General features: G+C 41.6%; 1 protein-coding gene across 1 annotated transcript; it reads left to right on the top strand.

The window, feature by feature from the left end:
* Window positions 1-319: 319 nt before the first annotated feature.
* On the top strand, window positions 320-22398 carry LOC133892575 (putative disease resistance RPP13-like protein 3). Its single transcript, XM_062333430.1, has 3 exons — window positions 320-731; window positions 10594-10812; window positions 19427-22398. Exons 1-3 carry the CDS (start codon window positions 466-468, stop codon window positions 22125-22127), a joined length of 3186 nt encoding a protein of 1061 aa, XP_062189414.1. The 5' UTR covers window positions 320-465; the 3' UTR covers window positions 22128-22398.
* The last annotated feature ends 2343 nt before the right edge of the window (window positions 22399-24741 follow it).

Below are 24741 nucleotides of genomic sequence, written 5' to 3'. Positions count from 1 at the left end.
TCGCACAGCCTCCTGTTACTGTTTGCACTGGGTGGGTGTTTGCGCCAAAAAATTCTCCATAGAAGATTTGTGCCTATATGTAAACAATTTCACTACATAATCAATATATTGTGTGAGTTATTCCTCTCTCATTTCTACATCTTTTGGTGTGTCAAATGAACTCTGCCATTTCCACATCCAAAGTTTATCCGTGGGTAGGCTTCTTATACCATGACATAGTTTGGGGTGGAAAGTTTTCTTAGGAGCAATTATAAGATGGAAAATTCAAACTTCATGTGACTTTCAGGCTTTTTTTAAAAAAAAAAATCCCAATAGTTCAAGTAGGAGGAGCCAGATTCCTTTAGGATACAGGGAAGCGCAGCCAACAGCTATAAAGGCACCTTAGTACTCCACCCTCCCGTGAGGTCAAGTTCCATCACAGCACTACAACTCTCTTGACTGCTTTTACTCTAATATAGCTCCAGCATGGCGGAGGCCATCTTGGGACCGCTGGTGGGGAAGCTCCAGGAGCTGGCGCTGAGCGAGGCGAAGGCGCTGGTGGCGGTGAACGGCGACATCCGCGGCCTCCGGGACAGGCTCATGTGGATGCAGGCCTTCCTGCGGCACGCCGATCCGCGCCGGCGTGACACCGCCGACGAGCTCATGAGGGTGTGGCTCAAGCAGACCCGCGACGTTGCCTTCGACGCTGAGGACGCCATCGACCTGTACTTCCTCAAGCTCGACCTCTCAAGGTATATACCTGCTCTTCCTTTTTTCTTCAATGTATGCTTGACCTTCTTCGTAGAGAACAAGAAGCTCAACAAGCTCCTTCTGTATCCTCCGTCCTCACACCCCCCCCCCCCCCCAAAAAAAATGATCGTAATGATGCAAAACTTGCAGCCTATATCTTGTGGTAGCTGGTCAACTCTGTAGACAAGATCTGTACGCGAACACGCTTTCAACCTCCACCATCGGCACACCCCCTCCATTCTTCCACCCGTTGACCTTCCTCCTTTGTGGCATATGCTCTCCACCTCCGCCATCAGCCCCCTCCACCCGTGCTGGCCAGGGCCGGATCTAGCCGGAAAAATGAGTGAGGGCACTGCCACTATTAAGTAAATGGACACTGCCTTCAGCTGTTCAGCACACCATATAACTTTTCTCTGTAAATACAAAGAATCAAAGTGAAATTTCAAAAATTGAGTAGGGACATACACCCTCGCTGCACGTAACTGAACGTAGATCCACCTAATGTAGGCCTTCCCGTGGTTCCAACCATGTGGCTTGCTTCTGCTACATCTGCGCCTTTCTGGTAGCATCCATCGTCGTCCTACTTGATAGATCAACCTATTTTATTCCTCAAACCATATAAGTTATTTAGATTGAAAGTTAAGATCGGATTTTCCATCGCTGCCCCATTCGTCAAAGAAACTCCCTGTTAATTATCGTCTGAAGGTGACACGTAGAGAGCCTCATGGCTAGAGGTGGGACTTGGGCCGGGTCGGACCGACCCGACCCGACCCCTTCGGGCTTCGGGCCTTTCGGGCCGTGCTAGGATGGCCCGATAAACTGTTCGGGTCGGGCCAAGCTGGCCCAATCCACCTTCAACTAGGTCCAGACTCGGCCCGAATGCACGATGGACCTTATCGGGCCGGACTGGCACGGGCCTAGCACCACCACACTCCACCGTACGTGAGGGCGTGAACCCATTTTTTACCGGGCCAGACTGCCCATTGGACCCCATATCAAGACCCGATCCGGCCCATAAATCGGACCGGGTTGACCCGACCCATCAGTGCTCGGGTCGGGTCGGACTTAAGCTGCACCGGGCCATGCTGGGCTCGGACCGGCCCAAAAAATATGGCCCAAAGTCCCAACTCTACTCATGGCTGAAGCCTCGGGGACACTTGTGCAGTACCTACTTTTGGACTAATTGGACGGTGAGTTTTCGGGTGACAACAGAGTGATGCAACGAGCCAAATTTGTGCAAGATGGTTTATTGAAGTTCATGTACATGACTAATATGCACTCCCTAAATAAAAACACAGGACACATACCCATTTGCTCATCACAGATGTTGCAGTTTTGTATTGGTGACGAAGTGCGTTAAACTGACGACTGTCTTGCAAGGCAAATTAATCCTTGCTTTGGGAAGGCTGGAGCGCAATTCATTACTGAGCGATTTTTTTTTTTTTTTTTTTTTTGCGGGAAGCATTACCGAGTGATATTATCCAAAGAGAAGTTGATTTGAAGAATACCCACTTGTTATTCGATCATGAGCAAAACACAGTTGACTTGGATATTTTTGACGTGCTCCTAGTCAAGTGAAACAAATATCGTTTTTTTTAATAGACACGGCATGAAAGTGAGGAGACACCATGCGCTCGATCCAAGATAGTTTGTACAGACAAAGCCAATTAGATGAGAGGGAAATCAGACATGTCCTTTTCGACGCACGGCTGCTAAGAGGAATAGTTTTCATTAAAAAATGTCATTTTGTACGGTATATGAATTAAAAAATGTCAACTATTGTTTTTTCCTTAAAGTATTCCTAGGTTTATTGAATACAAAAAGATCAGCAAGCAAACCGGTAGAGCAACTATATATCATAACCTTAATTGCATATAGAGAATGGGCTATCGTTGATTGATGAAAGAGTGTAGATTAATGGTTATGAAAGCATAAACCAGATCTAAGATTTGCAACCATATAATTAGACAAGCATGATATCGGTAGTTACTAGTAGTAGTTCATCCATAAAGATAGAATTGCTTAAGACACATTAAGCCTATGAGTCCTCGTGCGTTCCCCGTGACCGGTTACTCGCACCCTAGTCCTTTAGTAATTACAAACTAAACAGAGAGTAAAAACTAGAAACATTAAACGGGCCAGATAGTCTATAAGTTCCGGAACCTAGCGGTTAAAAACCACGGTCCGCCGAGGTTATAGGTTAAATAACATAATAGTATAACTAATAAATCTAGTCACCATGATTACATCTACTAGCTAATCGTTTAGTTCATAACTAAATGAAGGATTAAGCAGAAACATGAAAACAAGGACCAAGAGATAAACAAGATCACAAAACACTTTAATCAAAGGCAACTAAATCTTCATTAAGATAGTTCATATAAACACCAACGCATTTGTAATCATACCTTGGCGGCGATCGAATCTTGTCGGTTGAACTTTGATCTAATTAGAACCTTGTTTAATTGGAGACTAATTAGAATGTCTCTTTCATTAGAGGGTTCTAATACAATGCTAATTACTCCCTCTGGTTGCAAATATAAGTCGTTTTAGCCTCTTCAACTATTCTCTAAATATAAGTCATTCTCAAACTTCTATGCATTTTTTTTTCTTTTGTTCCCGTATTGCCCTTATTTAATAAATACTACTACTCTCACAAATGAATGAGTCATCTTTTTCAATGCAGAATAAATGAAAGGCAACAAAGTCATTTAATCTACTTTCTTAATTCTTGTGCACAAGTCTAAAACGACTTACATTTGTAATCGGAGGGAGTACTAAACTAATTAGATCAACTAGACTAGTCTAAACTCGAGATTAGATGATCAGACGTTGAGTGTTTCCCTTTATATATGCACTGGAAGGTAGCGGCATGCATCCTAAGGTGGTGGGAGTCCATGCTGTGTGGCACCATTTCCTCTGGTTGCGTGCTCACCTTGATCTTTGCGTATGTCGGTGATGGTTCTTTTAGAAGGCCCTGTGCGACTTCCATGTGGGTCCATCATGTCAAATGTTTTTGGAATTCGAGATGGCAATGGAGCAAGACTCATCGGGTAGTACCACCACCATACACGTATCCATTAAAAAAACACACTCGCTACAATATATATATCCGCACATGGATACATTTTTACCCATACCTGTGCAGGGGACGGGTACCCAACGGGTTACCCACACCCATATCAATCGAGCGTCTACGTGTTGTAGTTGAAGTAGGGGTAGGTGTTAGACCTTGATCTCGGGTTCTCCTGTGCTTCCTGTATCAATCCCTATATCAAATAGATGATATGTACAAAATTCAACAAAATAATATCAAATACATACTTTAATAAAATAATTACCTGAAAAGAGTGAACGATGATCTCGTTGACTAGGATCCACAGCAGACCAGCTAGGCAGAAGAGCCTACAGCAGCACAAAATGGAACAACCTAATGCCAAGAGTAACCTGGGTGCGAACGCAACCTTAGACTTCTTATCTTTAAGTTCATCTGGATCGAGGTTAATCTTCATCTTAATAATCTGAAAGCAGCAAGATTGAGTATGAAAGATACTCAACAAGTTCTAACACTACTTCAAGAAATTGAGTAGATGCATAAGGGAGGTAACCAAGGATAAAGCTAAAGGGCTATAGTTTGGGAACAAAACTAGTTTTACATACAATGTGAATTAAGGTGTAACACTTGGTTTAAACCAGTTTAATCAAAAGACATATTTGATTGATAAGAGTTGTTGGTCCCGGGGGAAAGCTATCTGTTCCCCTGCAGTTCCCATCTTTTAGATGGTTGACATCTAGTCTAACCAGTTTCAACAGCATACAGCCAGCTTTTTCCAAAACACGGGTACACTGCTCACTCACACATTAAGGGGATATGCACACCACAAAAATAACCACTGTGAATCTGTAACTTTGCATGTCTATAACCATAGACACAACTATTCGAATAGATTTATACTCTCAAATGTTATACACTGTACCCACACGATATGCTCAGTCTCCAACCATTGCAAGTGGAGGAGCGAATCGTATCAAGATCCCGTACCCATCTAGCATGTTGCTACACTATCCACCCAGGAATAAACAGGGATTTAGAATATCAGATTAATCATGGCTCGAGTCCAGCGACTGCAATGTCACCAGCCAGCCCTCGTGCTACACATAGTGCGAGTCTTTTCCTGAGTTCCTGTTGCACCCCTACCTCCAAGGTGGGTACCGAGCTCAGCTAATGGCGTGTGAGATCAAGTCTTGTCCATAACAGGACGCATGATTGCACGAGATGGCTTAGCACAGCATCTCAATGATTCGGTCCTTACATAGCTGGGGCAAACATCTTCATATCAGCAATCCTCCTTTGAGGAATTGCTTACCAGGAGGCATCCTTCTCCAAGGAATACCTGCAAGAGATAATCCCCCAACTCTCAGAGGACTATCCCGCTTACCCCTGCCAAAGTAGTTTTCAAGGTTTTCTTAACACCGCACCTTTTTCCACCACTCACACCATTAACCACCTCAACATATTTCACTCATTTGCAAAGCAAGCGGCCATAATAATAAGTGATTAAGTACTCTCTGAGGAGAGATCAAACGTCTCCGAAGACAGCAGAGTAATCAACCCTAAGCATACTAGTGACAAGGTTTCATCCAACATCATTATATCTGGTATTGGAAGTATTCTACGGTTACTATTTGAGTATTACGAGTGGTGATTGTAGTATGGCTCAGTAAATGGGTTATAACTAATACTAGCATTTAAAGAGAAACTATTATATAGCATGCATGTATAACTATCAGGGCGGAGGGCGGCAGGGCTGTGAGAGCAGTGGGGACCAAAGGGCAGTGGGGCTCTAAGGGCGGCAGAGAGGTGCGGTGGAGTGGGGAGGTGGCGAACCCTACCGCCAGCGGGTGCTACAGGCAAGCGGGAAATGACTTAGGTAAAATGACATGAAGGAGGGCGGGGACTCAGCCTATATATACATATATGGTCATAACTGATGGTGAAGAATGTCACCCGTCACCTATGATCTTCACCCATTACTTATAATAAGTCATATGTTACGGGTTATACTATTAACCCATCACCTATGACTCATAATAAGTCACGGATGAAGATAGCTTTTACTTATAATAAGTTATGGGTGAAAAGTATCACCCATCACCTTTTACTTACGATCCGCTAAGGAGGAAAATGAGAGCACCAGACCATCCGATGAAGAGAAAAATATTTTGCTGAACTAATTCAAATAACTTGAAACCTAAAATACAAATTTGACATTAATATTATAAATTCAAATAACTTGAAACCTACAATAAAAATTGGTCATTAATATTACAAATTCAAATAACTTGAAACCTAAAATTCAAATTTGACATTAATATTACAAATTGACATTAATATTACAAATTTAATATATAAAAATTCAAATTTGACACTTAAATTCAAATTTGCCATTTTCGTGCTTTCTTGATATGGATCCCTTCGTTATGGTTGGAGCGCAGGTATGGAGTTTTCTCGGTCGGCAAAAGGCGTTGCATGATTGCAATAGCAAAAGGAGGGATTTCATCGAATTTATTGAACTCCTCCTCATCAACGATGTTTGCAACTCCGATGATGTGTCTTTTCCTAGCGAGAACCACATGGCATTTCTTCTTTGTTGTCTCAATCACATAAAAGACTTGGTGAATATCTTTAGTGAGTACGAAGGGTTCAGACTTGTATCCGACATGTTTGAGATCAACACTAGTGAATCCATACTTATCATTAGTGACGCGATTTGCCCCATGTACCAAACAACACCGAAATAGTGCTACCTTGAATCCCAAGTAGTTCAGCTTCCAGATCTCCTCTATGAAAATAGTATGTGCCCCTCTGCAAGTCAATATCATAAGCATCTATACAGACACCACTGTTCTGGTATATGATCTTGTCATCTTGGGCAACCATGTAAAATGTGTATCCGTTTATATCGTACCCATGATATGTCATAATTGTTTATATAGGGTCCGATGCCAGTTTTTTTATCAGAGCACTTGTAGGAGTACTCGATTGCCTGATTCGATCTCGGAACCAAGTCATGAACCTTTGCATATGTTGCCTCGCAACCCAAGCTTCGGTCTACCCTGGATTCTCTTCAAGTAGCATCTATTTGTGCTCATCAACATATGGGCACATTTCGCTCATTTGCTGCAGCACAAGGAAATAAGTTTGGCCGTATGCCTTCGGATCAGGAGTTATTGTCATCTTTTCCAGAACCTCTACACCTGTGAGCCTCCCCTCATGACGAGACTTAGGCACACCAATTGGGTTATTTGGGTCAAAGACCACTCCAATGCCTCCTCCGTCAGATAACCCTACATGATGCATTCCTCGGGAAATACTTGATTCCTTACATACGACTTGAGAACGCCCATATATCTCTCATATGGAAACATATGATGCAAGAACACGGGGCTAAGGTAGTGTATCTCTTTCACAAGGTGAGCAGTGAGATGTACCATGATATCGAAAAGGATGGTGGGAAATACACTCACGAATACATAGAGTCTCAAAGTGTCTTTTTTCTAGCTCATCCAGCGAGTCTAGATCGAGCACCTTTTGTTCAATTGTATTGAAGAAAAAGCACATGCTTATGATAGCCTCGCGAACCTTAATTGGTAGGATGTTCCTAATAGCTACCGCAAGCAGTGACGTCATCATCACATAGCAATCATGGGACTTCATCATGGCAAAATTCATTTTTAGCTCTTCCACCGAAACAAGTCTTGCGATGTTGGATGAGTAACCGGAGGGAACTTTCACACTGTGCAAGAACTCACAGAATTCTTTTTTTTTCCTTCTTGAAGAGAGTGATAACTGCTGGTGGTATGTGTTTTTCTTTGTCCGTATCATGTGTATGGAGTTCCGGCCTTAAACCTATTTCTTCAAGGTCAGCTCGTGCGTTCTCATGATCCTTTCATTTTCCCTTCGTTTGGAGCAATACACCGATCAAACTCTCACGTATATTCTTCTTTACATGCATGTTGTCAATAGAGTCCTAAACATCTAATTTTTCCCAATATTCTAGCTCGAATAGTATTGATTTCTTGTTCCATATTCCTTTTTGTTCTTCATCCTTGGAGGATTGTTTTTTCTTACCAAGGACAACATTGATATTCTTAACCTAATTGTGGACATCTTCCCCACTGAAATACCTTAGAGGTAACGCTTTCTCCGTTGTGCCATCGAACTGCTTGTCCATATTTCAGTACGGGTGCTTCTAGGGAAGGAAACATCAATACCGCATGTACACTATTTTCTTTGAGTTGTTCAACCTCAAACTACATGTGTCATTTAAGCAATGGGAGCAAGCTTCATATTTTCTTTTGCTTTAACCTGAAAAGTTACGAAGTGATAGCACATCATTGATGGTGACAAACAACATAGCATGCAAGGTAAATTACTCTTGCTTGTACTGATCTCAAACCTCAAAGCCTTTCGACCAGAGTTTCTTAAGATCATCGACTAAAGGCCTGAGGTACATATCAATATCATTATCAGGTTATTTTGGTCCTGATATCAAGATCGATAACACAATGTATTTTCGCTTGTTACAAAGCCATGGCAGAAGGTTGCAGATCGACAATACAATAGGTCAGGTGCTATGTGAGGTACTCATATTACCGAATGGATTCATGTCATCTGTGCTCATAGCAAACCTAATATTTCTCAATTCTTCAGCGAACCAACAAAATGTGGAATCAATGGTTCGCAACTGAGCGTAATCCGCCGGGTGATGTATCATTGCGTCGTTCTTACGACCTTCCTTATGCCAACGCACCAATTGAGCCTCCTTTCTGTTGGCAAACAAACGCTTCAAACGGGAAATTATAGAAAAATACCACATCACCTTCCTAGGAGGTCCTTTACTTTTCCTGCCTCCATCCCCATCACCATCGTCATTTCTACGCTTATATCGATGGATTCCACAAATGGGGCATTGATCCAGCTCTGCATACTCTCCACGAAACAAGATACAATCCTGCTTACATGCATGTATTTTTTTCTATTTTCAGTCCTAAAGGATAAATTATCTTCTTCGCATTGTAGACACCCTCGGGCACCAAGTTCTCCTCCGGTAGCATGTCCCTTAGCAGATCCAATAATACTTCAAAACTCTTGTCAGTCCAACCATGGGTTACCTTTAGCTGTAGAAGCTTTAAGTCCCCAAATAGCCGCATGTACTTCTCCTTATAGTTAGGACAAAGGGGCGCCTTGAAATCTCGCACATATTCCTGGAATTTAGCAAACTCACCATTATTATACTCGTCGTGCCACTCGATATCCCACACTATCTAGTCCACATTCTCCACAAAATTCATGAGATCATTTTCATTGAGACCTAATATGTCCCCATCCCTGAGATCATGATCCCTATCACCGGGTGTAAGTCCTTGATCCATACTGTCGGCACAGAGGCTCCGATCCATCTGTTCTTTGTTAAGGCCTTCCTTGCCATATTTGTTGTAACACATGATCAAGTGTGCATGGACATTGTCTGACCTAGAAAGACCTATCACCAATGCCATATCATAAGTGACGGGTCGTAACTTGACCTGTCAGTTATGACTGGTGTAGTGAGACCTGTCACTTATGTGTTATACGTTAGTGACGGGTGTAGTTTCGACCCGTCACTAATGTGATAAATGATGGGTAACTTTATGACCCGACACTGATGAGCTGTTATCAGTGAAGGTCATGGTCCTGTCCCGACTTAAGGCTATATAAGTGACGGGTCGTAGAAGGACTTGTCACTAAATCGTACCTTCTTTGTCTATTTTTCACATAGTGATGGAATATAGCCATCTATATTTTGTTGAATAGGGTGATCCAATTTCTTTTTTGATGGATGGATATGAAGATCTAATTTTTTGTTTGATTGGACATATAGAACTTGGATCTGGTTAGTCAAAATTTTATAGGACCCACGTGTCATTTGTTTAGTTTTTCATCAAAATATAATCACGCGAGATCTTGTTTTATTGATTTAATTGTAATGAATAAATGGTGCAATCAAATCACAAATCAAATAAATAGTTTAGGAGATAATATTATTTAAAACATGCTAACAAAAGATGTATTTACTCTAACCAACCAGAATATGCCATATCGGCAGGAATAAAACTCATCCATAATATAAATAGCAGTTTTTGGCAGAAGAGCTCATCCAGCATTTGAAAAGAATATTCTCCTTAAATTACCATCCCATCCAGGGATATTTCTTTAATCGCTCACGCATGCCTCCAAATCTCACGGACTCAGAGCTCAGTATGCGATAGGAAAAACATATCGAATTGAGTTGATTACCTTATCAGACTTGGACTCTTTTTTAAGTTCTAAAATCGATCTGTATTAAGATAAATCTCCACCATTATATTTAGGGACCCAGCAAATCGATGGTGTCGATTTTTTTTCCTTTTCTCTTTGATTAATGTCAGAATTTCTAACCCTTGAGAGTAAAACGTTGAGCTTACTTCTTCCTTTTTTACCAATTACAAAGATAGTAGATAGATAGATTTTCCTAATGACCTTTCTGTTCTTATGGCGAGAGCAACTATTAACGGTGGGGCTAGAAAACGAAAGATATATATTGATATCTCTTTATCGCTACGAGCATTATGTTAATATTCCGAACAAATCCGAAGATGAAAAATAGGATGGTATAAAACAGGTATACGTGTAACTCTTTGTCATAAACTATTCTTTGTCATTTTTGCCACAGCAATTTGGCAGTAAATTCTGCCAAATTGTATTTCGTTCCCAGAAGTACCAATGCATCACCACGTTCAAGCGTAATTTGACTTAATGTTGTTTTCCCCCCTCTTCTGAAGGTACCCGGGCTGGACTCGATCGACTGTTAGGTTCTTTGCTGGATTCACTACACAAATAAGCGTCCGGCATGACCTGTCTAGAAAGATTACAGAGATCAACACAAGACTGGAAGATATCATTAACAATAAGGAGAAATACAAGATTGAAGTCGCGGCTGATAACTACGCAATATCGCAATGGAAACCTTCTACAATCATCTCTACGGTCGTCACAAATTTGTAAGTATTTATGAGCACCATAGTTTCAGTTTAGAGTTGAAACCTCGATATTATAATAGAAGTTCTACATACTCTATATTGAGGCCTTTAGTGACAGGGCGCATTGAAAAGCTCCAAGTTGCATGGAGCATGTATGGTCCCTCCATAACATCTCATCGTTCACAAGAGATGGGTGCTACTCCTAAGAGTGTCTCTAACAGTGTAGCTAGTTACTATCTATTCTTTCTTCCACATCATCTATAGATACAATTACCTCTCCAATAATTGGTCTATAGCACAATGTTTGGTCTATATATTTTCTTTAGCTAAATCTTTGATATACTTGTTCCATGAGTTTGATAAACCTTATAATACTATAAATTGATACCCTGTCCATTCTCAAACATGCCATTTTGGGATGCGTAGAGTCAAACTTCAGAAATTTTAACTGTAGATTAATATACACAAAGGTACTAAGGTTTCTCACATGCAAATGGTATTGGTATATTGGTCATGGAAAATACTTTCAAATAATTATATTTTTTAATAACTTTTGATAAGAAATACTTAGGAAAAGCAACAGTCAAGTGCATGCATTGGAGACATGTCAATGTCCTAAACTACAAGTAAAAAGACTAGAGATAATATGTAGCACTACTACAGAAATAGGTTTATATACCGGTCCATCACTGTCGATTTCTTATGAGCCGGCAGTGATAGAATATCACTGCTGGTTTGTATCATAGACTGACACTAAAAGACTATTCGAAAATAACCGGCAGTGAAAATCCACTATCACTACCGGCTCATGGCTAGAGCTGGCAGTGATAGTGGATGACAGCTTATTTTAAAAAATTCATAACTTTTTCATACGAAGTCGGATGAGGACAAACTTTATATCAAAACTATAGCCCTCGACGAGATCTACAACTTTATAGTTGAAATTTTTTCATTTTATGCCATTTAAATATCCAAATAATCATTTGAAGTTTCAGACAGAGGATGTTAAAAGGATTGCATATGCTAGTGGTATCACTAGTACTTCTGTGGTGTTATGTTAAGGACGTATCGCGTGAGCTGAGAGGTTTCTAGTTCGAGTGCCACGAACCGCACGTGCGTATATTTCGCGCGAAAAATCGCGTGACTTGTGACTTGTGCGGGCATGGGAGTCCCTCGGGTGCAAAAAAAAAAAAATTTAAATTTTTCGAGCCCCAAAAAGATTGATTCGACGCTCGACTATCACTGTCGGCTGAAGCCTTCAGCCAGTAGTGATAACCCCTTCACTGCAGGTCAGGGGACCGGCAGTTATAGTCAAGGACTATTACTGCCCGTTGCCCACTACTGGCTCCAAAACCGGCAGTGAAACCCTTTTATGAGCCGACAGTGAAGGGTTTTCTATAGTAGTGTAGAAACAATCCTACAAATACATAATATCATATTGTTCTTTCCGATCCAAAATCAATTAAGTCTTTTAAACAAATTCTTCGTACGATACGCCACAATGCAAATCTAAATGATTTCCTAATATTGAATTTCGCACCCAAGCAGTAGCTTAGGGCATGACAATGGGTAGTATAAAACTACCATATCCGGATCCCCTAGGGTTTCTTATATTCTCGGGGCATATCTTTGTGCCTGGGAAATGAATCCCTAAACTTAAGGAAACTATACGCATGTATCCAGGATATCTCGTAAATAAGGAAGTTTATCTCTAAGAATGATAAGTAAGGAGTCCAGAGTCGGTGTGATGCCCCCCTTATATATACGGAGCCGGGGGCCCTGCAGAAGACAAGCCAATTGAAGTCCATTCAAGCCATTCACGCCTACATGAGCCTTGAACTCTCAAGCCTTCTACATCAGCAACCCTCCACAACTATGCACAAGGAGCCTCTCGATTAGGTTCAGATCTATCTAGGCTAGTCAAGAACCACCATTATAAACAGTCTCAGAGATCAATACAAGACAAATAGGACATAGGGCTATGAACCTAAGGGAGGCCTGAACCTGTATAAATCTATATGTGTGTTGTGTGATTCGACTGCAGGAAGTATCCCCTACCTCATTCATAAGTTGGCAAAATTGCAACATGGCAAGATTCGATGTCCCGAGTAGGATCATCATCGATAATGGAACTCAGTTTTCAAGCACGGCCTTTATTGATTACTGCAAGGGACTAGGCACTATGGTTTGCTTTGCGTTAGTAACTCACCCACATAGCAATAGAAAAGTTGAGCAAGCCAATGGTCTAGTGCTCCAAGGAATCAAAACCTGTGTCTTCAACCACTTATCGACCTACTCTAAAGCCTGGGCATCCGAATTGCCTAATGTACTATGGACACTTCAGACAACATCCAGGAGGGCGACATGTGAAACACCTTTCTTTCTAGTTTATAGGGTTGAAACCATGCTACCCTATGAATTAAATATCAAATCTCCCCGCGTTGAGCTATACGCCAACAAGGATGAAATCTCGAGAAGACAGGATGACCTCAACGTTCTCAAAGAAAAAAGGACTCCATTGTTGATACTGTGACTAGAACGTTCAAAAGAAAACCTTACAACCCGGGGATCTGTCTCTATGACTTGTTCAGAGCCAGAAAAATAGCAATAAGCTATCTTCGAAGTGGGAGGGTCCTTATACTGTAGTTGAATCCAATCGTCCTAGGTCATATAGGATAGCAATGAAGGATGCTCAAGTCCTTAAAAACTCTTGGAATATCGACCAACTCTATAAGTTCTATTTGTAAGTACTTAGGATATATTGTGTAATAGTAGTTGTCATATTACCCGAGAAGTTGAATGAATCTTTTTTCCACACTCTCTATTCGACACTGCAACTCAATGTTTGATAATGAGATAAGACGCTATCCAAGCATCTATACCTACGTTCATGCTCGACTTTATGAATAATTTCTCAATGAATGGTAGTGTGATTTTTACTTTATCTTTTTTTGTCTTAGAATGTCTATTTGGGAACACTTCATAGATAACCAATCGGAGGCTTAACGAGTACTCGGTACCGAAGGCTAATGATAGCATAGCATGCGCGCTTCAAAACGGTTTCTGAAAGAGAAGGGGATGTTGCTTTAAAGTCACAACTGAGTGGGTTGTGAAGTTCCTTATCGAGTCCTCGAGTGCTTGAAGGCTATGATGCTTTTCACTTAAGTCGGACCTAAGATAATCCACAATGAACATCCCGACAAGTGGCTATGAACCTCCTAATCGGAAGGAAATACGTCTGAGGCTAGACGTGATAAGCTCACACATGCTTTCTATATTCTACATTCATGGAGAGTCTCATATTCATACATAGGCATTTCAGTAGAAAGTAGAAATTTCGTTAATGAGATTTCGAGTTCTTTCTCAAACACATTATAGGGAAACTATACATACAAAAGATGCCCTAAGTCCTAGCTTGACGTCGTGTAGGAAGAGGAAGAAAGAGAAGATTAGAAGGCCCTAATAGAAGAGCCTACGCCTAAGGTTCCGCCCCCTCCCCCCCCCCCCATAACAGCTGATGTAGTAGTTGGCTGCTCTGCTGCCATCTTGTCATCGTCATCGTCACTTGGGGATAAGGATGAAGTGGAAACCTCAGCCTCCTCCTTCTCTTAGCCTCCTCCTCTCATATCTCTTCCTCTAGGAGATCCCATTCCACATCCTCCTAGCTTGGGGACGACTGCTCAACGATTGGCGCCTCGTCGTACTGATCAACCTTGGCGACAGCGGAGCCAGTGGCCGCTTCCCCCTCCATATCCTCATTGGAGGAGATGTCGATGACTTCCACAACTGAGTTGGACCCACCTGGAGATGGCGGTGGTGCTGGAGAGGGAGACCTTGGTGACGAGGGCAAAGGACCTGTTGGTTATGGAACTCTAAACCTAACTTCCTGGGAGTTAGAAGATGATGAGGACTCCATGACTAGGTTTAGAGGATAAGTTGGTTTACCTGGGGTAACAAGTGCTCGCCACCTGGGGTTTAAAAAGGACTCCAGGTTATGGAGCAACTATGACCCTCCGTCTTCAAAAGTCGTATGGCGGGGTTGGCCACATAATGATTCATGGTAAACCAACTGTCTACCAACAGTCAAATCATGTCTACTAAGCGGGCTTACGCAAACAAAGAGGCGCTTGATGGCTCCCCGACTAGCGCAATAACGATTCTGAGTACAACTCAGAACTACGATCTCTTGCGCTGACGTCTCGTAGCATTCAATGCCCAGGATCTCTTTCGATGCACGCGGGGCAGTTGGAAAAGTACCCCAGGGAGAATGGTGCACTACTCCGTCGTATGCACATTGTTTCCAAATGGTATCATGTCCTTTGTCAGGGAAAGATTCTTTTCACCACTACGCAAAATCTCAGCTATGACGGTTTAAATTTCAAATCTGATCAGTGACAAGTCTTTTCTCTCTGTCCTTTCAAAAAGTGGGGATGATATTTCTTGGATGACTCAAAATTCCTATTCGGATGAAATACTTTCTCGGAGGCCTACCTGAGCACTCGTAGGTATTCAGAATCCTAACTAGATGACCTGAGGACATTGGGATCCTGGTTAGATGTATCCTGTATGGGGACCCAAATTACAACTCGAAGATGCACTAGGTTTTTGATCTGTTGAAGCATCATTTCACATATTGATGGGGGTCTTGATGATGGGTAGTACAAAACTACCATATCCGGATCCCCTAGGGTTTCCCATATTCTCGGGGCATATCTTTGTGCCTAGGAAGGGAATCCTTAGACGTATAGAAATTGCCCGTAGGTATCCAAGATATCTCACAAATAGAAAAATTTATCTCTAAGAATGATAAGTAAGGAGTCCAGAGGTGGTACAATGCCCCTATATATACAAAGCCAAAGGGCCATGCGGAGGACAAGCCAATTAAAGTCCATTCATGACTACAGGAGCCTTAAACCCTCAAGCCTTCTAATCAACAACCCTCTACGACTATGTACAAGGAGCATCTCGACTAGGTTTAGATCTATCTAGGCTAGCTAAGACCCCCCCCCCCCTTATAAACAGTCTCGAAGATCAATACAAGACAAACGAGATGTAGGGCTATTATCCTAAGGGAGGCCCGAACTTGTATAAATCTCTATGGGTGTTGTGTGATTTGACTACAGAAAGTATCCCTTACCCCATTCACAAGTTTGTAAGATCAGCGGTTTACAAATCGTCAACAAGGCATCTCCAATGGAGACATGTTAGCTAGCTATAAGATAGCACAGGTCAACATTTGTCCTACATGGAGGAAAGAGAATCAAGAGAGAGAACACAACTAGCTCATTCTTGATGCGGGTTATACACAAAAATTAATAAACGTAAGCGCATGGGTCAATGTAGCATTTCTCTTACAGTATTCCAATGTTTATTAATCTAAAGGAATAAGTGGATCTCAGGTTTTAACTATTAAAGAATTATTACCAACAAGAACAGTGATTGATTGTGTAGTGAAGTGATTCAAAGAATTATGGAAAGGGTCGTAAACAGATTATGAGAGGTGATCTTCCCTAAGTTAAGGTTCACTTGAATTCAAAGATCAGATCAAGATATCTTAAGTATGACTACTCAATGGCTACACTAGAGGTCCGCCAAGTTCCCTGTCACATTGTAGGTTATGCTAATATCATCTACAAACACACTATGCCGATGCTATCGATAAGTGTAGATCTAAACACCTTGTTTATATCTACCTTATTGTGTATATCTCGGTGTCCTTCATACGAGACAATTAAGCATACATCATGTAGACTGAAGCAGATCAAATATATACCAAAATCACATCAGAGTTTACATGATAAGATCCCTGACAAACTTGGTGAAGAGCAGAGAGATTACCCTATAATACCTCGAGGATACATGGCTAGATGAGCTAGTAATCTCCTTTGGAAGTCCTCTACGAAGGGAGGTGGCCAACCTAATGCTATGGTGGTGGTGTCGTGCAGCACCCTATGGTAATGCCATGCAGCACTGCCCTATCCTCTACAGTGCTGCTTCGGGTTTCGCCAAAGATGACGTCCTATTGTGTCTAACCCTAATATGATATATTCTCCATGGGAAATCACGGTAGCCTCAGTGTGGGGTGAGATCATCTATTTATAGGCCGTCGGGCATGATCTTTTGTTGGGGAGATTCACAAAGCCACCATAGATATTTTCTCGTCTCTTGAGGAAGGCTTCAGAAAATCTATGTTGGGGTAAACCACCTTTGGGGAAAAGATGGGCCGACAGACCCTCTTCTATCTCGGTGCCATGCGACACCTTCCCTGGTGCCGCATGGCACCATGCTGGGCTGGGCCAAAATCTGGCCTAGCTCTTTCTGATGGATCTGGGTTGACTCCTTCGTCATCCTTAGCCCTCTAAAAATTCATTCATATACTATTATTCTTGTGGCTTCCTCCATCATCTCCGCATTATGTTGAATTTCAAGTGTATTCCTGTAATTTACCACAATCATACAAAAAACATGTTACAAAACAGGGTTATTGTTTGACACCAAGTGGCATTCATGATAGAATAATAAAAATATATCCACTGAATTGTTAGCAAATATGGTATAATAACTTGGCATCAACACTCTTGTTTAGTCTATAGCAAAAAAATGAGGCAATTATCACCATATTTCCTACACACATGCAAGCACTAAAAACAACAAGAGACAAGCTTATAGATAACCTATTGGAAAAATTAGATTTAGTCTAGCCTATAGATGTCATGTACACTCTTATAGCTATAACTACTATAACCATTGAAGACACCCGTGTATAAGATACATCTTTCTTCTCTTTCTTGTTTAGTTCCAAACCACATCAGGAAAAAAAAAATCTTTGTGACACCTAATAAATGTGCATGATGTCACCTATTAAGCTACTCCCAATGCATAGTACTCCCTCTGTCCATCTATGTGAGGTGTACGTTGACTCCCCTACCACCGGCTGTCCTCCGCCACTAGCAGCCAGTGACGTCTGCTGCTCACTGCTCCGTCCATCTCTCACTGCTACCGCTGGCTGGTCAGCCTCCCAAGAGCCTCCCTCTAAGTCCACAGCCACCAAATCCCAAACTCTAACCCCGATCCCTAATTCGTCGGTGGTCGCATCGACGGCAGCCGGAGACGGTGAGGAAGGCGGTGGGCAAACATCGTGTATGAGTAGCATGCTACATATAATATTGCCTGAAAAACATAGGAATCAGATCATCTTCCATAAGGCGTGTCTTTGCTAGCAGCCTACAAGAGAGAATTCAAAGAGTTTGCTAGAGCAAAACCTGCACGGCAAGATGGCCGTTAGCACTGATCCTCTCCTTTCGGAGGCTGTAAATTCCCCTACCTCTCTCTTGTAGATATATAGTCCGGTAAACTTTATATAAATTTTGTACAGTAACAGTTTGGTTTTCAACAAAAAAGGAAAATCAAATACACACGAAATTATATAGTAAAGTAGGGTGGAAATAATTGGATACTTTAGGAAAGTATCCATAGTGACTATAGAAGAATGAAGAATTTGTAAACAAATCTTTACTAAATTTTGTAAGAATACGCAAAAGGGAAGAGTATGAATATTAATTTTTTACATGTCATGCAAATATCTAAGGACATATATATTATATTACTATGACCTTTTGCACTAGCTGTTACGTAAATATTGCACTAAGCAATAAATTATTTTTTGCCAAACATTATAATGAAGAGGCATGAGAACAGTTGGTAAAGGCTCATGATGATGAGTAATATGTAACTGCTATATCCGGATACTCTAATATTTCCTATTATTTTCATAGCATATCTCTATCTCTAGGAAGGGGATTTCTGGATGAATGAAAATTGCCCGTAAGCACTCAGAATATCTCGTAAACAAGTAAGTTTATCTCCAAGAATGAGAAGGAAGACTCCAGATAACGTATGATGCCCCCTATATATACGAAGCCTGAAAACCCTACGGAGAACAACGAGAGCTAAGTAGAGACAATTGGCCAAAAGTTGATACAAGCCGTTACACGCATGCGGAAGCTCTGCATCCGCCAAGCCTTTCGCGGCTAGATTTGTATTAGCATCTCCTCTGACTACACACAAGGAAGCCGCCTGACTAGGTTAAATTTATCTAGGCTAGCCACGCATCCTTGTAACAATCTCAGAGATCAATACAAGATAAACATGGCGTATAGCTATTATCCTTAGAAAGATATGAACCTGTATAAAAATCCCACTATATGTCTTTGATTTATCTACTCGAAACATCTCCTGTCTCTTCGACAAAATTGTAAGATCGATGATTCATCAATCGTCGATAGCTCTTGTTAAAAGCCAGCCAACAAGGCTTGAATCCGAATGCTCACCATTTTAGGTGGAGGCAAAAACCTCCCACGTTGACACCGCAAAACAAAATAACGAAAAGGCGTAATTTTTTAGTAGGTACAAGTATAAAATTGTTACATAGGAGCAAGACATGTTTTAGATATAATTCCTAGTCTAGAACATTGCATGATCCTACTAGAGTTTTATTCAGGTTCCGATTAGACAATAAGTATATTTTTTAGATGAGATGAGCATATAACTATACGGGCTAAGAATTAAGAGAATTGTAAAGTTTTTGTTTCTATGCTACTATGCTATGACTCTTAACATCATTATTAATGCACAGGGATGATGTTCAACCACCTCCGATTAAACGGGAGGAGCAGGAGAAAATGCTTGAAAAAGCACTTCAGGACACCAAAAAGGATCGAGTTGTGATCTTTGTGACCGGGGAAAGTGGTGTAGGCAAGACAACTCTAGTTAGAGAAGTATATGAAAGGTCAACAACCAAGAAACATTTTGATTTCCAAGTTTGGGCGAGCTTCCCACCTTACTTGAGTTCTTCAAATATCCTTCAATTAATCTACCAGCAATTGTCAAAAAAAGGTACTTGGCCCTCTAGAAAAGATGTTGATAAGAAAGTGCAAGGCAAGTTAGAAAATAAGAAGTTCTTGTTGGTAATTGACGGTGAGGTTAGCAGTACTGATTGGAATGCCATTCTTGCTGCCTTGCCAGAAGAAGGTCAAGGTAGCAGGGGCAGAATTATTCGTATCATGCATGGCAAACGACCAAGTGGTAGCGTCTCCCAACTTCAGATTGAACTGAGCCGTTTTGGCAAAGCAAAAACCAATGACCTATTCAAGCAAATGGTGAGCATGGAAGAAAAAGTTGAAGATCAAGTATTGACTACTGAAGTCTCTTGGAACAGCACAAAGATTGATGAAATGGCTGTAGAGAACCAACTGGACAGAAAACAAACTGATGAGAAGTTAGGAATTGCTGATGTTATACATGACATAACGAGAGGCCTTCCACTCGCAGTTGTTCTTCTATCTGGCCTCGTGATAACAAAGGAGTATCCAAATGAGTGGAAAGCAGTATTCGAGTACCTCAAGTCCAAGGAATCGAAGGCAAAGCGGCTTGATAGCTTACTCACCATGTGTTTTGATGATCTTCCGCATGACTTAAAATCATGCTTCCTCTACTTTGCTGCATTGCCTATGAACGCACCTATTGAGGTTCGCAAGTTGGTATGCATGTGGATGGCAGAAGGGTTTTTGAGACCAAAAGATGGGAAAACAATGGAGAAAGTGGGAAGAAACTACTTGAAGGAGTTGATTGCTAGGAATCTAGTGAAGTTTGTGAAGATGGATAACATCAGTCGCGATGATGAATTTGTGGCTGTCCACCATAAGGTTCATGCATTTTTACAGCTTGAAGCACAAGAGGCAAACTTTGTGGATATCCATAATGGTGATGATATCCCTTCTTTGACAACTGCCCGTCGCCTCTCTCTACAGAATTACACAGATAAATATGCTGCTTTGGCAAACTCTTTGCCGAAACTACGGTCTATCTTGTCCAATTTCCAGGAAGAAGTTGAAGATGATATAGAAGATGAAGATAATGAAGAAGATGAAGAAGATGAAGAAGATGAGGAAGATGAAGATGAAGACGAAGACGGAGAGGAAGAGGATGGAGAAGAGGAACAAGTTGGAAGAGATGGATCTCAAAAGGAAGAGGCAAAGCAAAGGGAAGAAGGTGATGGGGATGGAAAGGGAGAGAGAGACGGGGAGCAAAATGTAGAGGAAGAGAGAGCGGAAGAGGAAAATACAGAGAACAAGGGAGATAGAGATAATGAACAACAAGAGCGTAATGAGGAAGACAAAATTGAGGAAGCGGTTCTAAATGATAGCAGTGAACAAGAGAAAAAGGAAATGAAGCCTGGTGCAATGCCGTGGTCGGGCTTGCTTCGTTGTTGGGGACAAGGGGCCAACACCCAAAACAGCATCAAGTCATATATAAGAGGGATGTTGCAACAATCCATGTTCCTGCGCGTCATCAACCTACAAGGCGTTGAGATTGGCGATGAGATGCCGCCAACAATTGGGAACGTGGCTCACCTGCAATACCTTGGTGTCACAGCCTGTTCCTTGAGAAGGATCCCGTCAACAATTGGGAAACTTAAAAATCTTCAGACATTGGATGTTCGGGACACATATGTTCAGAAGCTTCCAACAGAATTTTGGAAGATTAGAACATTGCGGCATGTGTTTGGCAGTGGTCTTTTCTTGCCTAACCGGGTTGGGGACTTGAAACATCTACAGACACTTGAAACTGTACAACCTGATGAGAAGAATGGCTGGGATAGCAAGACTTTTGAAAGAATGGTTCACCTTCGATCCTTACAAATTTGTGATCCTTCCAACAACAGTGTAAATGCAAAGGCTCTATCTGCTGTCATTGAAAAATCTGATTTCCTCCAATACCTAGAGATCATGATCCTATACTTTGATCATAATATCATTCCAATGAGTGTGTTTGCCAGCCCTTCTCAGAGACGCCTTCGTTCTCTGACACTAGGAGGCAAGTTGGACATGCTTCCAAAGGACTCCAAATTTTGTGTCCCTAACTTGACCTTTCTCTCGTTGGAAAATACAGAGGTGTCACAGGACTTCATCGACAAGCTTGCCAAGCTGCCATTGCTTGCCAACTTAATATTGGACACAAAATCCTACAAGGATGATCAAGGTCAACTTGTGTTCCGTGCTGGTGGATTTAAAAGTCTAATAAAGCTGACGCTCTCCGATCTGGATTTGAAGAAGCTCAAGATAGGCAAGTCTGCACTTCCAGAGCTCACCGATTTGGTGATTGTGTGGTACCCTGAAGACATCAGCATTGAGGTCTACGGTGAGCATGGATTTGTAAAGAAAATCCAAGATGAGGATGAAGAGCTTTATGGATGTATCACTCAAGTTCCGATTGCACCAAAGAAAACTGGTAGCATCAAGCAACGCGTAGCTGGTGGAACACCAAAGGTAAATTAAGACCACATATGGCGTACAGTTCTCCAATATGACAGAACTATGGCTCCTAGTGTGCTTGTAAATTAATTTGCTGGTCTTCGAGACTTGTTGTGTGTATTATAAGCGTTTATGCGTATGTGCTTGTATGTGTCATGTATAATTCTCTCGTGATTGTAACAAGTGTGGGTTTGGTGGCATTTAGACATGCCCACTTAATAAGTGCTAGCTGGATCTAGCTGCATTATGTATTATAGAACCTACAGAAAAATATATGCATGTGTAACGGTGTGTATGTTGCAAAAATGTTTAAAAAAACTTGTTGATTATGAAGTCACAATTATTTAATGCTTAAGGGTGCCTTTGGTGGTAGAGCTTGGACCGAAATTCAGAGGGAGCCGGTGAAGCCAAATGGGCTCCAACTGGATCAAAAAGAGACTGAATCAATGAAATATGAAAAATTAGATCTAAAATACACTATAAAATACATAATATTTGTTGGGCCAGGGAGGGGGGTCACGGTCTACCTTGTCCACCACAATGCTCCGCCCCTGGGTGTCTTTCTTATTATTACAAAATGTTGTTCTCTAGACTCTTTTTTTCTTGGAATAATTCTGACTCTGTTTAATAAAAGAAAATTCCAAATCACAGTAATGTTCTTCAGATAAACATAGACGGTTTTCGTCAAGAATAACAGTTCGATAATACCATGGTCAGTGTCTCTGAGCAGTACTAATCCTAGCTCCATGGGTTTCAGTCTCTGAGACAACCACTTGCACAAGATATTATACTAGCAAGCGTGCATCTTTATGCAGGTCCAATTCATTCTAGTCCTTTCTCAGTTTCACCTTTTTTTTAGTACTGTATACAGATATAAATACCACCTCAAAATTAAAACTAGACCGTGAAATATAATGAGAACAACTAGCAAGCACACCGTGAGAGGCAGCAGGGTACCGTGTTACCCGTGGGTGATAGTAGAGTATTGCGTGACCGGCGAAAGGGGTTCATCGCAACGCACCTCCTCTGGGCACTGCTTGCAATTGCCCGAACGGTTCTGCCACAGTTAGCGATCTAGGTACACATATCTACACGCATGCAACTAGTACAACGATGAGCTGTTCAGAGATATAGCTAGCTAGCAGTAGGCGTGCAAACCTAGAAGAGACTGATACAAAACATTGTTAAGAGAAAATTGGGTACCGAATGGCTCAACTGCTTATCCTGTTGCAGATTATAGGCTTCAGTTGAGCTTCCTGCTACACAATGTGCTCCAAACCCCATTAAAAATAAAGGAAAAAGGGGGTTGTACGTTTGAAAAGTAATTGTATACAAGTTAAGAGCTGCTGTTTTGAGTCATATTCAGTTTTGGATGATCTAATACAACTCACTGTTGGTAATATGCGCAAAAATCTAATTCCAGATTTTATACAAAGGTATATTTCACGATCTATAACATTTGAACATACTTCTAACCCTAGCAGCAAGTAAAAGTACCAAAAATCCATCAGTTTCATCAAGAACTCACAGTCGGGTTGATGAAGGGATGAAGTTGACGATGTGTCGATTTGCTGCCGTGCAGATCGAAGATGAAGCAGTGCGGAGCGGTCGCGCAGGTGCGCTGCCCAGAAACCTTATTGTCGTCCCTCGTGCGGGCTTCACGACGGCAGAGGCTCGGAGATACCGCTCACCCTCCAACCTTGTGCACGGCAAGGAGAAGAGCCGGCGAGATCCGGCAGCACAGCACACAGAACAGTGATCTGGATGGGTGGAGAAGAAAATGTGGAGCAGAGAGATCTGTCCCCAAAAGCCTGGACGTCTCCAGGATTTAAAGGGAAATGGCTGCCCTCTTGGAGCCGTTTTCTCTCATAAAATTTCCACAATTGCAGCCTCCATAACTGACCAATAACCCTCAGAGTTAAGGCATTGATCGCGATTAAAACAGCTGATTATGGCATTGATCACAATTAAAAAGGGAGAGCGGCAAAAGGGCTTGCAATTTTGTGCTGCCACGCCACGTCCGCGCGTCGCAAGTCACAAGTCACGCGGATATTCATGTGAAAAATACGCGAATACGCGCGTGCGCGTGCGTGTGAATATAGCAAAGTATACTCTCTCTTTCTCATCTTCTCTATTTCAAAGAGGCCAGAGAACTCAAGTATTTAAGTTGGTCTACATCCCCTTGCTTGGCAATACGGGACTAAACCTTCTTACTTTGCATTCTCATGAATGGGCTTTAAATGGGCCACATTCCAACAATCCCCCATCAATGCCAAAGCGAGAAAAAGAAGGAAAAAAGATCACTGTATTATAGTGCTGTTAATATACCAATCTTTTAGTATAAGTCCCGTACGGGTTGAACTTACACCTAGAATATCAAGATTCAACTTTCCACAACTGATGAATGGACTATGCCTTGAATTCACAGTTTTGTGTGGGCAGATTTCACTTGAAATCGCAACTGATACTAGGCTGCTAAAACAACCTCGCCTAAACAGAGCGTTTATGGTCTGCTCTCATATCTTCTCATGAGCTTTCTAAGAGAATGCCTTGTTCTCATGAACTGCGACCAAACAGTTAGGCTCAAGTAGGTGTTTTCCTTCAAGATATCCTGCAGGCTAATATCTTCTGCAACGAA

Source organism: Phragmites australis, chromosome 15, assembly GCF_958298935.1.
Source record: "Phragmites australis chromosome 15, lpPhrAust1.1, whole genome shotgun sequence".
Taxonomy (NCBI): domain Eukaryota; kingdom Viridiplantae; phylum Streptophyta; class Magnoliopsida; order Poales; family Poaceae; genus Phragmites; species Phragmites australis.
This window is presented reverse-complemented; position numbering and strand designations above follow the sequence as displayed.

Bases quoted from the DNA above. Each gene is read 5' to 3' on its own strand.
- LOC133892575 (XM_062333430.1), top strand. From the start codon at position 466: ATGGCGGAGGCCATCTTGGGACCGCTGGTGGGGAAGCTCCAGGAGCTG. The intron at 732-10,593 runs GTATATACCTGC...CCTCTTCTGAAG, and splicing joins CTCAAGCTCGACCTCTCAAG to GTACCCGGGCTGGACTCGAT. The intron at 10,813-19,426 runs GTAAGTATTTAT...ATTAATGCACAG, and splicing joins TCTACGGTCGTCACAAATTT to GGATGATGTTCAACCACCTC.